The 13742-nt window shown below is 45.8% G+C and overlaps 1 protein-coding gene across 3 annotated transcripts in view; it reads right to left on the bottom strand.

Moving 5' to 3' along the window:
- The window catches only part of Med27 (mediator complex subunit 27), a 178653-nt gene that overhangs the window by 111316 nt on the left and 53595 nt on the right, over window positions 1–13742 (bottom strand). For all 3 annotated transcript variants that reach the window (XM_031369581.1, XM_031369582.1, XM_031369583.1), the window contains one exon: window positions 3474–3604. In XM_031369581.1, coding sequence (XP_031225441.1) covers window positions 3474–3604 — 131 coding nt within the window. The remainder of the gene's footprint in view (window positions 1–3473; window positions 3605–13742) is intronic.

Raw genomic sequence — 13742 nt, 5'->3', positions numbered from 1 at the left:
CTTGCCATTTTCTCCTTCACAAAGGACAGTTTGTGCCCTCCTGTTGAATGCCATTAGCACTCAGTGACTCATCTCTAATGAACAGAATAGTGGACAACAGACACTCTTGAGGCTAAGTCAGAAAAGGGCAACCTCCTCTTGGCTCATCCCTAGTTGGAGAAGCCAGGACCATACCTGAGGACACTCAAGAAGCCTGTGATAAGGGAAATACAACCTCCTGTCACCACCCAACAGCAGCAGGCTTGTTCGTGAACTCTCAGAATATTCAAATGGGAAATTAACCAGCGCCATAGTCTGAGAGCTCAGCTGGGGTCACTGTATGGCCTTGGTGACCTGACCTGAGCTAAGCCGTTGATGACTATGGCCCTGGCTAACGTCTCAGTAGAACACACTAAGAGACTGAGTCAGACCTGCCCAGGCAAGCCACTCTCAAAACCCTGACCTAGGATGACAGGACAGAGAATGCCCCTCTTATTGCTAACATTATGATCAGGGGCAATTTATCTAAATTTGAGAGTGGTGGGTTGGGGGTAAGAAACAGTTAACTATTATAGCAACCTTGGTAAATCTGGGTGCTTCACAGAGGCTCAGGAATTTTCTTAATGGCAAAGTGAACCTATGGTGATCATGTGTTGTGATTAGGGCTCTTGTGTAAGATGGCTCAACTATTACACTATTAACATGCACATTTGAATACTTCAGAGACCACATCATGCTGCCTTCATAATAATACATTAGCACAGAAACGAGAAGATCTCAATTTGCTCCCTTTTGTAAAATTTTGCTTATAAAAATGACCTCCCTTCCCTCTCTCTTTCTCCCCCCCCCACCCCGTGTATGTGTGTACACTGAAAAAAAAATCTATCACACCTTAAAAGGAGTTTCCTTGGGATGGTGTGATGCATTTGCTACCTTTTGTTTTTCTTTACATTACACATCTATTATGAGTTCATTTTTTTTGTTGTTGAATTTTTAAAAAATGTTCATGATTCCAGTAGGCCATGATCTATGCCATGTTCTATTCCTAGCCAACAGAAGAGCTGTGTGCAAGTCTGGATATAGATCCTGCCTATGAGGCAGAAGTTCTATGAAGGGATTCCAGGAGGCTGAACCCTAGAGCTCAAAGATGTGAAAGAGGAGCAGTCGATCTCTGCAGGAAATGGCTCTAGTGGACAGGAAATCATTCCACTGTTGTATTCTTGGGCTGCTGTAACAACTTCTCACTTTGAAACCAAGTATTTTGAGTGATCTATTATAAATGTACGATGACAGTTGTGAACACTCCTCTCTCTCCTTCCCTTTGGCATCAGAACAGTGTCTGTTGATTGCCTTGGTGCTTAAAATAGCTTCTAAGTGTCCTCATAATAGCATGTCACCTGTAAACAGGTTTCAAGCCAATGCAAATTAACAAATGGTGAACAGATGGACCAAGAACTGACTTTTGTCAGGAGAGAGTTAGCAACAAACACTTTCTGGCTTCGGTCTTATGGGACCATTAGAAAGTCTTTCACTTCTTGCCAAACATCTTGCCTCAGTAGACAATCCATGCAGGGAAAATGACAGATTACAAGGCCCATCAGACTTCGGGGAGCTTCGTGCTGAGATGTGCAGAGTCACCGAGTCAACACTATGCAACAACAGAGTAACACTCTGCAAGAAGCTTTCTGCTTCTCAGCTTCTTTTCAAAGAACACAGCCCATGTATATGCATGCAGCATGCAAAGACACCCGGGAGAGTGCGGCTTGCTTGTGCTCCTCCTGACTGGCTGATGCAGGCTTTGAGAGGTTCACAGAACTTGGAGGCAGCAATGGACAGGTGCCGGCTGCTGCAGAGTGCTGCAGGGACCTTCCTCAGTCCTCTCTTTCCTCAAGTCTCTCTGCCGCAAGCCTCCGCTAGTGGGTCCTTGTTTGACCGCTGTGTTTAAGCAGGCTCCTCCTCCCACTCTCTACTCCTGTTTATTCTTTTCCCAGCATTAATTATAACTGGAAACCATGGTATTGGTAACTATCTTGCTTGTAATTACAGGACGTGGAACCTTGCCTGGCACATAGTAGGCACAATAAGTATTTGCTAACCAGACAAAATTAATGAGCTCCTGAGTGAAGGTGAGCATGCATGTCTTAGATGCAAATGACCCTTCAAGCCTTCCATGTAAAGATGAAGTTCTGCGCTGAGGACAGGGGCAAGGGGGAGGGCAGCGAAGAGAATAATGGGTGGGGAACGACTGAAGCCCACACACAGTCCCTGGAAGTGTGACCCTTCTGAGGTGTGTGCACTCTCAGAGAGAACCTACCAGCAAGACCTCTCAGCACACAGCTTGCTAGCCAGTTAGCTGAACCAACTGACACAACAACTATTAAATGGAGTTGGAAAAAAGACATTCATGCCTCATATTTTTGTTTGTTTGGTTGGTTGGTTGGTTTTGGTTTTTCGAGACAGGGTTTCTCTGTGTAGCCCTGGCTGTCCTGGAACTCACTCTGTAGACCAGGCTGGCCTCGAACTCAGAGATCTGCCTGCCTCTGCCTCCCAAGTGCTGAATTAAAGGCATGTGCCACCACCGCCCTGCCCATGCTTCATATTTTTATGCTGATCTAGGGAAATAGCTCATTGGAAAAACACATTCTTAGTAGTCAAAAGGCTTTGGGTTCAATCCCCAGTGTATACACTTGTGTGGTGTGTATGTGTGTGTGTGTGTGTGTGTGTGTGTGTGTGTATGTGTGTGTGTATGAACACACACACAGACACAAGTAGCACAAATGACAACATATGATTTTATTTTATATGAAGTTCAAGGACTAGCAAAACTGTCTTTTTTGCTCTTGGAAGTTTTTTGGGATTTGTTTTGAGATAGAATCTTACTATATAGCCCAAGGTGGCCTTAAACAGAGATCCCCTTGCTTCAGCCTCCCACATGCTGGGACTCACAGGCACATGCCACCATACCAGGCTAAAGTTAACTATTTGAAGAATTGGGAACAATACTCAGCATAGGGTTAAAGGTAGCTTGGGTGCTGACTCGTGGTGGAACAGGGATGTGCACAGGAATGATAAGCATTCCTATCTCCCTCCTAGGGATAAAAACAAGAACACGTGGGTTACAAGGTGAAGGCAGCAGCCAGCCCAGCTCTAACTCTATGCCAGCTTAAGCATGTCTTCTAGGCTTGTGCTTAGCAGAGTGCACACAGGTCAGATCTACTGGTGTTCTGCCAGCTTCAGAACTGGTCTGAGGAAACAATAAGATATAAAGTACCTAAAACTCCCAACGGGTAAGTTATGCCAGACATGTAGTAAACTAGGAACTATGTCATAAATGATCCAGAAAACCTTAGGTAAGTTACACTTTCTAGTCTTGATAGAGTTCTTTTAAAAAGGAAATCACTATTTGGAAGGAAACCAAAACCTTCCCACCAACTCCAAAAGAGAACAAAGCAATGTTCACCCATGGGAAACCCCTCCACAAACCCTTCACTCACTGAGGCGGTAGAACCAGAGTGGTGGGCTGGGCCTTTGGTCTCCGCTTGGCAGACACACCCATCTGATTTGCAGAGCGCTTCAAGGACTGTTGATTCAAAAGGCCAGACGCTAGACCTGCATGGTACTGCAGCTGCAGAGACAAGAGGGAGAGAACATTCCATGAGCTCAGGACAGCAGGCGTTACACTATCAACCCCAGGCCATTCTGTCACCTTACACATTTTATGTTACTTCAAATACTGCTGCTAGTATTCTGCTACAAGGAATTTATTCATAAGGTAATAATTACATGAAGAGAAATAGAAGCAAAATTGTTCATCGCGCTAAGAACGCACTAGTGAAAACTGGACACAGTTGAAAGTGGTTTGGATAGCAAAGGACCTCCAGCATCGCTACACTGATTTACAAACAGCAGAATGCACCGTGAACCAAGAGACGAGTACAGAGGGGCTGCGGAGCACTGCACATTTCCCAATACTAGCAGAACAGGGGAGATGTGGCTGTGGAAATTCACCCAGGTGTTTCAAGGAGTGGTCTGAAAGCCTGCAGCGTGCTGCTAATAAGATCTCAACAGTCTTCCCCAGGCACAGAGTAAGTTCTGGGAACTCTTGCTTATAGTGAAAACTACAAGAGTGATCCTGGACTGTGGTAAGCCAGGACCTTGACTCGGCTGGTCACAGAGGCTCAAGCACACCTTTCTCTGGACTCAGTTTTCCCACTGGTGATGGTACAAGTGTCAGGATAAGAGCTCAGGACTTAATCTGAGAGCAACTTGCACAAACAAGACTCAGGCTCTGGAGAGAATGGTAGAGACAGTAATTTCATTTCCAGTCACATGCCACCGAACTGTGCAGCAGAGAGAAAGTTACATGTATGATGCGGGCTTGGGGCCAGAACCCTTTGCTTTATTCCTGGACAAACTGTTGAGCTTGGAGGTTACTTAACACAGATCATTTTACTCCCTATAGTATTTTGACTTCTGTGGAGGGGAGAAATAGCACATCCTAGTTCTAACAGACAACATTGCATAGAAACCCACCGTACTTTTGTTTTATGTAAAGTGGAATGCATGCATTTTAAATGTGCCATTTGATGTGTTTAGACCAAATGGTTCTCAACCTGTGGGGAGGTCCCAACCCCTTTGGGAGTAAAACAATCCTTTTATAGGGGTCACATAAGACCATCAGAAAACACAGATATTTACACTGTGATTTGTAACAGTAGCAAAATTATAGTTAAGTAGTTACAAATTTATGGTTGGGGTCACCACAACATGAGGAACTGTATTAAAGGGTCACAGGATAAGGAAGGTTGAGAACCACTGGCTTAGACAAAGTCATAGATCTGTGTGACCAATACTCCACTCAAGACAAGAATCTGCCAACACTGAAGAAAGCTCCCTGGTTCCCTAGACAGACCCCCAACTTCTGCCATCCCAACATCTAAATTAAAAACATAGTCCCCCCAGTCTCACACACTGCCAAATGAAACACATCTCTGTGACATGTGACAGTAACCTTCTTCTGCTTTTGTAGTCTAGATCCTAAGAATTGCCATCAATCTCTCTACAATAAAATTAGCCTTGACAGGTATCCCAGTCCTGAATAGGCATAAACAAAACACTCAGATGTGCAGATGCTAAGCTAAAAACTTGGACCAAGACCATTTCTAGCAACTGATAACACTTCTTCCCCTCTTCTCAAATGAAGCAAAGTCTTTAGAATATATATTTAGAATTAACTAAACATACAAACAGTAACTCATTCTGAATCAATTTCTTCCCGATCGCTTTTCCAAGGCATGGATTTTCTTTGCTGAGTCAGCTGCATTACAGCTTTTGGTAATGAAATGGTGACCACCATATATAAAGGGTTGGGCCTGGATGCAAAGGGCAATAAAGCTCTGAAAAACAAATGGCCTCACCTAAGGCCACTGGCCTGCACACAGAGAAAAAACAAAGACAATTAAAATGATCTGTTCCTTGCAAGTGGCTATAAAAGAGAAGCTGGCAACCCCCGACCCAGCAAGGCAGAGATGGCTGTATTTGGAGCATCCATACTACTTTCTAACAGGCACTTGATTTACCTGGTGGATCTGTTGGGGCACCTATGGCCACCCCATACAGGACAAAGACACATGACTTTCATAATAAAACAGGGGCTCTTCACAGGGTGGAGAAGGGCATAATTTGGCTTTTACAACTCATCTTAGACCAATGAATTTTGCTCAGATTTGGTTTTCTCCCTCAGATTCCTTAAATGGGAAATCAATGGAAGCAAGGGACAGCACAAGTTTGAAAGACAACGTTTCAAAATATCAGCTGCTTGGGCTTCGATCTTCACCACCAGAATCTGCAGTGAGAGCAATAAGCAAGGGCCTTTCTGGAATGAAGGGAGAGACGGCTTGGCCGGGTCCATCCTGGCCCAAGGAACCCTCTCTGCCTTTGGCTCTCCATCTTCTTTGTCCATGCAAGCTCAGCCGATCCAGCCCTGCTGACTCTTTTCAAGGAAAGAGTCCTGCTAACTATGCAGAGTGGCAAGGGGATTCTGTCCACCTGGCATCATTTGGATCATTTGCTCAAACAAACAAAAAGCAAAGCAGCATCGCTGCATGCTGACTGCTGTCTGTCTTTGCAGGGCCCTGCGAAGCCCCCCCATCCTGGAGGATCTCAGCAGGCAGTGCAGCTCCACAAGCACATGTAGGTGGAACACTTTCCTTCTTCAAGAACAGCACCTGCCCTTGCAAGCTGACTCATAATGATTAAGTGACATTTGTTAATCATATATAAGATCCTGGTTTCCAGGAACATGGCTCCAACTGTCAAGATCTATAAGGGACCATTAAATATTAAGTGAACCACCTTTATAATGGGCGGAAAGGTCAAAGTTAATAAAACTGACAGGCAGCTCCTGTCCAACTGGATTTATACATTATTTAAGCACCAAACACTTCATTCCATGGAGCACTGTTTAGATCTAGAAAGACTCTTGGAAAATGTCCGCCCACCCAATGGTTCTGAAGCAGAAGGGGGTTCAGAGCAAATCCACACACAACATTAAGAACATATTATGCCACAAAACTCTGCCATAAATTTTCAGTTATAGATTCTATAATGTGTTCTATAAAAATATATTTTAATAAACATACTCCCTTCCAAATGTCTGTGGCGTGGAAACAGCTTCATCTCAGAAAAGGCACTTACAAAGACCTAATGTGATGTTTCCATGCAGGATCATTTCTTCACTAACAAGAAGGAACATGAGAGAGACAAGGAATGAAATAGCCTGGCCTGGAACCTTTCACATCCCACAACTGTGGATGTGAGAGCTGGTGCTATACGTAGGGTCTTCATTTACCATGGAGCTACCAGCCCCATATCCAGCAGCTCGCTCTGTTCTCTGCGGTTGAGGGTACTCCAGTTAGGACTCCACTGTGTGTTAGCTTTCAGCCTTCTGCCTTCTCCCAGGACTGTTCTATCAGTTCTCAACCTAAAGCCCTGTCCAGTCAATGCTACCTGCTAGTCACCTCCAGACCTGGGAAAACTTTGATGTAAAGACCAATCAGAATTAGGAAAACTCTGATGGCAACTAATTGTAAATAATGCTGAGACTCACTGCCCGTGAGAGATGCTCCAAGTACTGTCAGGAGGGGGACCATGAGACTGAGAGCCTGCACAAGCATCCTTCTCTAGAAACTGCTTCTGGGCTTTGCTACCAGGAGAGCCTATGACTGCACACCCCATATCCATCTCTAGAACACACCAAACTATCTAAAGGAGCGGGGAGGGTATTTGAGTCCAACACAAGGGTGGTAGAGCAACACCACCTCCCTAACACCATATAACAGGCGACCTATGAAGCACCCCCATCCTTAAGTCCAACCTGGAGAGCCAATGAGTTTATTGGGCTTACAGAGCATAGGTGAGGAGTTACTTACAGGAGCGTGTGTGATCCCAAAGCTGCTGCACCTTTGAAAACTCTCACCTGGCAGGGATGATGACAAATGGGCTCTCCCTTTCAGTTAGCCTTCCATGCTGTATCTGTTACCTAGATCACAGGGTCAGTGCAATTAGGGCAGCATTCCATATAGCGGTCTGAGATGTGCAAGAGGGAGCAGGCAGAAGCCCAGGTGAGGGTCCAGGGACTCTCCCCCACTCTCTCTCTGAGCAGTATCAACAGACACAGGCACAGCAGCTCTAGTGAAATCAAGGGCTCAAGATGACTCCAGATGACAGCACTCTACAAGGCCTACCCAAGCCTCTTCCTCTAGGTAGTCCAGGTCTCACAGAACTTTCTTCAAAGAACCTAGACCACTAGGGTCAAAGTTCAGTTGGCTTGAGTATGCTCTGAATTACAAACAGTAGCATGTATCAAAAGAAAACTGTATCAAAGAAAATGAAGGAGGCAGGAGTCAATGCCAAGTTCCTGGGTGAAACTTGAGTGTTTAAAAAACTCAATGAGCCATGAGGTTAGTTCTCGGCTTGCTTTATGTCTTCCCTGCTGTCCTGATGGCTTCTATCTGCTCCAAAATAAGAAAAACTGTTTTGCAATGAGTCAAGAATGAGAAGGAAATTCCTTAGCCTGCTCAAGTACAATGCACTAATTAAGCCAGGGCTCCTGGGGTCCAAGGCCACAACATCTCTCCATATGCAACAACTTTCTACCCTTGCCCCATGGCATGGAGTCCACATTAAGAGAATATGACATTTTTTTTTAAAAATCTCAAAATTTAAAGCCAGATCAATCAAACTTTGATTTTATTTCCTTCTCAAGGATTTACCCAATCTTTAAACAGGGAGGCCATCTCTTGGCCTGAAGGGAGGGATTCATTTACAAGAGGGCCCGAGGGATAAGAAGAAGAGACAGAAGAGCAGGGAGCCCCACAGTCCCCTCTGCCTGTCATCCTAGCCCCTCTCCAAGCACATAACTGTTATCCTGGGATTTGGACTTAGAAAAGGCCCTCAGGAAATGTCTCTCAGGAACTACCATGCATTCTGTTGGTGACCCCATATTGCTAACGTCCAGGACCACTCACTACACGTAGGGGCTGCTGGTGCATCTGTCAGTAGACAAGCAGAAGGGCCACTTAGTGAGGCAACTATGTCTTGGCATGGCCTGACTTTGTTACCAATCTGGAGACAGATACTGTTTTTACTGAAGACAGTGGGACTTTTGATGAGAAAAACAAAGGAGTACATGCCATACTTCCTTGTAGATTACCAGCCCCAAAATGCACCAACAGATAGATAGACAGACAGAAGATAGATCTCTCCAAGGTAGCAGAAAACACACCAAAACCCAGAGCTGCAATCTAAGCACATACTCTAGACCCATTGCACACCTGAATCAACTACCACCTTGCAGAGCTGGGGACACAAGACTGCAACACAGGTGGACAGAGCTAATTGAGATTTTCATACAGTCCTATTTCCCCAAACCATTAAACTCCAACTGGAACTAAAAACCAGGAATACTTCATCACAGCTTTGAGCTGCAAAGACCTTTGGCCCTCATTACTGCAGTAGCTTAGCTTCCTGCTAATGAGACAGCACAGCATCACTGTGAAGCTCGGCTCCTTCTGAGCCCAACTCTGGGAAGAGAGCAGGGAAGCCTGCCTAGCATTGTCTGCGCCAAGGAAAACAATTACAGAAAAATACCATAAATCTAATTGTTCTGCTTGGGTTTCCATCTAAATATCAGATGATGGCATTAGCATCGGTCGCCCTTTTATCTCTTAGAACTCCTTTCAAACAGCCCATTATTTTTTTAAACTATTGAGTTGAGCTTTATAGGTAAATAATCTTTTTACTTGGTCAAAACAGCATCAATAAACCATAAGAAGGAGGCCTCCAATTTACTTGCCTATTTGTTCTCCACCGGGCAGCTGGGACTCGGGCCCTTCAATTACTCTGAAAGCAAGCCCTGAAGCAGGGCTGTGCTTCCTGCTCAACTGTGGCATTGTGTTGATGTGCTAACTGCCATTCCGGTTTCTTTCCACATATTAATGCATGGACCTGCTCTACTGGCACTTCCCAGAGTTCACGCCTTTATTAATAGGCTGTTCCCCAACCTGCTCCTGTTTACACCACAGCTGTATGCATGCAATCACACTTCAAAATGCCAATCTGCAAGGGGAGAAATCACTCATGTAGCCGAACATTCAGGAACAAAACACACTTAATGCAGCTAAAACTGAAGGTAGAGTCATCATGGGGATATCACCTAGGGAGGAAGGAAGGAAGGAAGGAAGGAAGGAAGGAAGGAAGGAAGGAAGGAAGGAAGGAAGGAAGGAAGAAAGGAAGAAAGGAAAAAAGGAAGAGAGGGAAGAAGGCAGGCAGAAAAAGGAAGATAAGCAGACCTCAAAGTAAAAAATGGACAAGGGGAGGTAAAACAAGATGTTTTGCTGTCTCCCAAGAGCCACCAGGTGTCACACCAGACTTTTAGTCAGGTGCCACACAAGGGTCACAAAGAGCTGCATGGCTAATAGGCTGATGATTCTGTCACTCTAGTCTACTGAAGGCCCCACTTCAGTACCTGGGTAATGACATTAGATGAGGTTACCCTGTGAAGGGACTATTGCTTGGATAAGAATAAATCAAGAGGGTAGCTGGCAGCACAACATGGGAGACCATCCTCACTGGGTACCCAATCTGCAGGGACCTTGATCTTGGACTTTGCAACCTCACTGTAAGAAGCATTTGTTGTCCAGGCCATTCATGTGTTACGAGCTATGAGAACAGCCTGAACTACAATGAAACACCCACCGCTACTTAAGATGCAGCCGTGAAGAACAAATAGGACCAAAATAACACTTACAGTACAGTACCAAGATTACACATGTGCATGGAGGGCAATGACAGAGCTGAGATGGTATCCTCCTAAGAGCAGCATGGTGGGCCTGTGTATCTATCCTCCTCTCAGGGCAGCATGGCGGGCCTCTGGGAGGCAGAAGTCCCTCGTGCTTTCAGCAGCAGCTATACTTACACGAGCTGTTTACCCTGACACTCCTGCACCCAGTAAGGCACAACACGCACCTCACCTACCACAAAGACTTCTCTGGCTGACAAGACAGTTTGGAAAGTAACACTGCCTGCCACCAAGACTGATGACCTGAGTTCCATCTCTGAAACCCACATGGTGAAAGAAGAGAAGGAGCCCTGCGACCTGTCCTCTGACCTCCCCACACATGCACCACATGCACACACACTCGTAGCTGCCCTTTACTACTCCGTGGGTACTTCTTTTTCCCACCCTTTATCCCTTCCGTTTCACCCCCTAACACTAGATAGGAGAGCAACAAGGATAAAGGGAAGAGAGGAATTAGGAAAATCTCTGAATCTAATTTCTTTCCTTTTGTTTCTTCTTTGACTACTACTATCAACAAACTGCAACCAACCTCCGTAAATGACCAACAACCTCCAACCTCACCTCTCAGGGCCCTTGAATTTATGTACCCTCTGAAAACTTCACAGAATTCCAAATGTCACACAACTGTAGGCACTATATGCAGCTGGCAAAACCATGCTTCTGCTAGAGCATGAGGCAAGTCAATCAGCTGCTGTGGTCAGTTCCCACAGCCACACATGGGAGTAAATCAAATACATACTCTTATATTTCTGTGTTTAAAAAAAAAAAAAAAAATTCCAGAGTCTGGCTTTCTACTGCAAAAGTCCATGCCTATGAATTTAAATCCACTTGTGATAGAACTGTTTCACTCCTCTCAAAGTCTCCAGCTGAAGCTAGCAGTAGAGGGGCAGGTGTATCCTTGTGAACTCCAGGCCTGGGTTATCTTTGACAGGTACACAATGTGAGCTGACAGAGAACTCTTTATTATCCTCATAACATTCATGGCTGAGGCATGGGGAAGAAAGAAAGGAGGTTATGCAACGGAGAAATGAATGAGATGGGAATCCCAGTCCCAGACACTAAAGTGTCAGCATTGGCTCTCTGACGAGTTCTGTAACCAATAGACAGGATCTCTAAAAGATTACCAATCTAATGAAAAGAGGAACATGATTAAATCATTATAAACTTCTTCTTTTACAGGTCGTTGGAGAAGGGATGGTGGCTCCTTCAGAGAGAAAAATGAGTGCTACACAGCTGCTGCTGCTGCGTTTAGATGTCACCAAGGAAATACTAAACGCCTCTTCCTTCCAGGGCCTGCAGGGCCTGCTTCTGAGGTAAGTGCCCATCCAATGCATGGCATGCTTCTCCCTGCTTTCCCTCTCCCCACTGACCAGTAGTTTGCTGAGGGGCAATGGCTGCCAGCCCAGGACCTGACCCAGTGCTTGTTCACTAAAGGAAGAACATGTGGAAAGGAGAGCGGGGCAATGGAGAAAAAAAAACTCACATGGGCTGGGGTGCAGCTCAGTAGTACAGCATGTGCTTACCATGCATGATGCCCCAGACTCAACCTCAGCATATGGGGGCCTGAGGACAACAATGGCAAAAGGAGGGAGTCACTTAACCACTGACTTGCAAAGACCAGAAGAGTCAGAGAGGGCAGGAGTAGAGGAGAACTGATGGCCCCTTAGTCTGGAGGCCTGCAAGACCCCCAAAAGCAGGAAACTGGAGAAGACATTTCGAAAGCACCGTTTTATTGATCCTTTGATGAGCTGCATCATCTCTGCAAGGTAAAGGAGTCATGAAGCTAGCTAGTGTCTGAGGTCAAGAGGAGGCAGTGGTCCAAGGCAGCAGATGCTCTCCTCCACACTGTCATGGAACAGCAAAGGCAGAGCCTGGCAGTGTGGCCTCATGGCAGGAGACATGGGTTTCTCCTCTCTTAAGAGCCTGTGTTTATCTTATCAGCCCATTGTGAAGTCTAGAGGGACTAAGAGTTGTCTTTGTGTCAAATGAACCACTCCCTAAGGTGGATGCAGGGCGGAGGGGAGGGGGTGTTCTTATTTCACTTTTCTATGGAGAATGGTAGTGACAAAGAAGGCCAAGGACACCTCAGGATGAAACGGTGTGATGTGGACACTGTAGAGCCTGGTACTCTGCACACAGGTAGAGACCAAGCTGCTGTCCAAGTCTGCAGAGGGCGCTACTCTCAGCCTCAAGCACAGAGCCTATATCACTCTGCAGAGAGGAAGAGACCAAAGCGGCTCAAGGTTTGGAGAAGGCTCTATACTCAGAAATGCCTCATCCTGTTAGCTAACCAATCACTTTTTGTTTTGTTTTGTTTTATTTTGTTTTTTCGAGACAGGGTTTCTCTGTAGTCCCGGCTGGCCTCGAACTCAGAAATCCGCCTGCCTCTTCCTCCCAAGTGCTGGGGATTAAAGGCGTGCGCCACCACCACCCGGCAACCAATCACTTTTTATTTTTAATCAAGTATTGTTGCCCTACCCACATCGGATAACAAACTGAGAGGGTGGAAGAAAGGGGAAGATGCTGCTGCTAGCTGCACTGAGAAGAAATCCAACTTAGAATTCTCCTCACACAGCGAAGGAAGACAGTCTGGCCGGCAGAGACACGTCCTGGCCCATCTCGAGTAAACCTCTCACTAACAAGAAGAATGACTCTGTGGGGCCTCAGAAGCCCTGGAGCACAGTAAATGGAAGGCAGCGGAGCATCAGTTGGGAAGTGCCTTCTAATAGACTGTCGAGACTGTTCCTTTTAATCTGTACTCAACCTAGATGCCTGGCTTGTTAGCTCAACCTTGATGTGTTAAGCCACCAAGAGAGGATCACAAAGATCTCAGGGAGGCAAGACCAGAGTCTTCTTCCACAGCCCCTCCCTCCTACAGGACCACTCTCTTTCTTTGTAGGATTGTTGAAGGGTTTTCACTGGCTTCGATTTTGGTTTGGTTTGGTTTGGTTTGGTTTGGTTTGGTTTGGTTTGGTTTGGTGGTGCAAGGGACTGAACTCGGGGCCCTGTGCATGCTAGGCAGGGTGGTACTGAAGCACTGAGTGGTGGACCCAGGATCATTGTCTACACAGAAAGAACGAAAAGAAGCAGACAGACAGCGGTCAGCCTAGGTGCCAGGACTTCCCCCACACAAATATAAGACTGTGATTTTTTTCTCATTCTTGGAAGCAAAAAGAGTCACCCAGTAGGGATGTTTTTCATTCAAAACAAGCAACATATCAGAGTGAATGTCCTATTGACCAATCAACATGATTCAGGCAGAGAAAAGTTTTAATTCTGAGACTGTGTGGATGTGTAGTCATCTGTCCAGGTACATGCCAAAGGCCCTCTAAGCCTGTGCCCTGTGAGTACGGGTTCATCAATCCACCCCCATCCCCCAAACCCTCTTCTCTTGTTAGGAAGG

The sequence above is a fragment of the Mastomys coucha genome, unplaced genomic scaffold, assembly GCF_008632895.1.
Source record: "Mastomys coucha isolate ucsf_1 unplaced genomic scaffold, UCSF_Mcou_1 pScaffold15, whole genome shotgun sequence".
NCBI classification, from domain to species: domain Eukaryota; kingdom Metazoa; phylum Chordata; class Mammalia; order Rodentia; family Muridae; genus Mastomys; species Mastomys coucha.
Note: the sequence above shows the minus strand (reverse complement) of the source record. Positions and strands in the feature narration are given on the sequence as shown.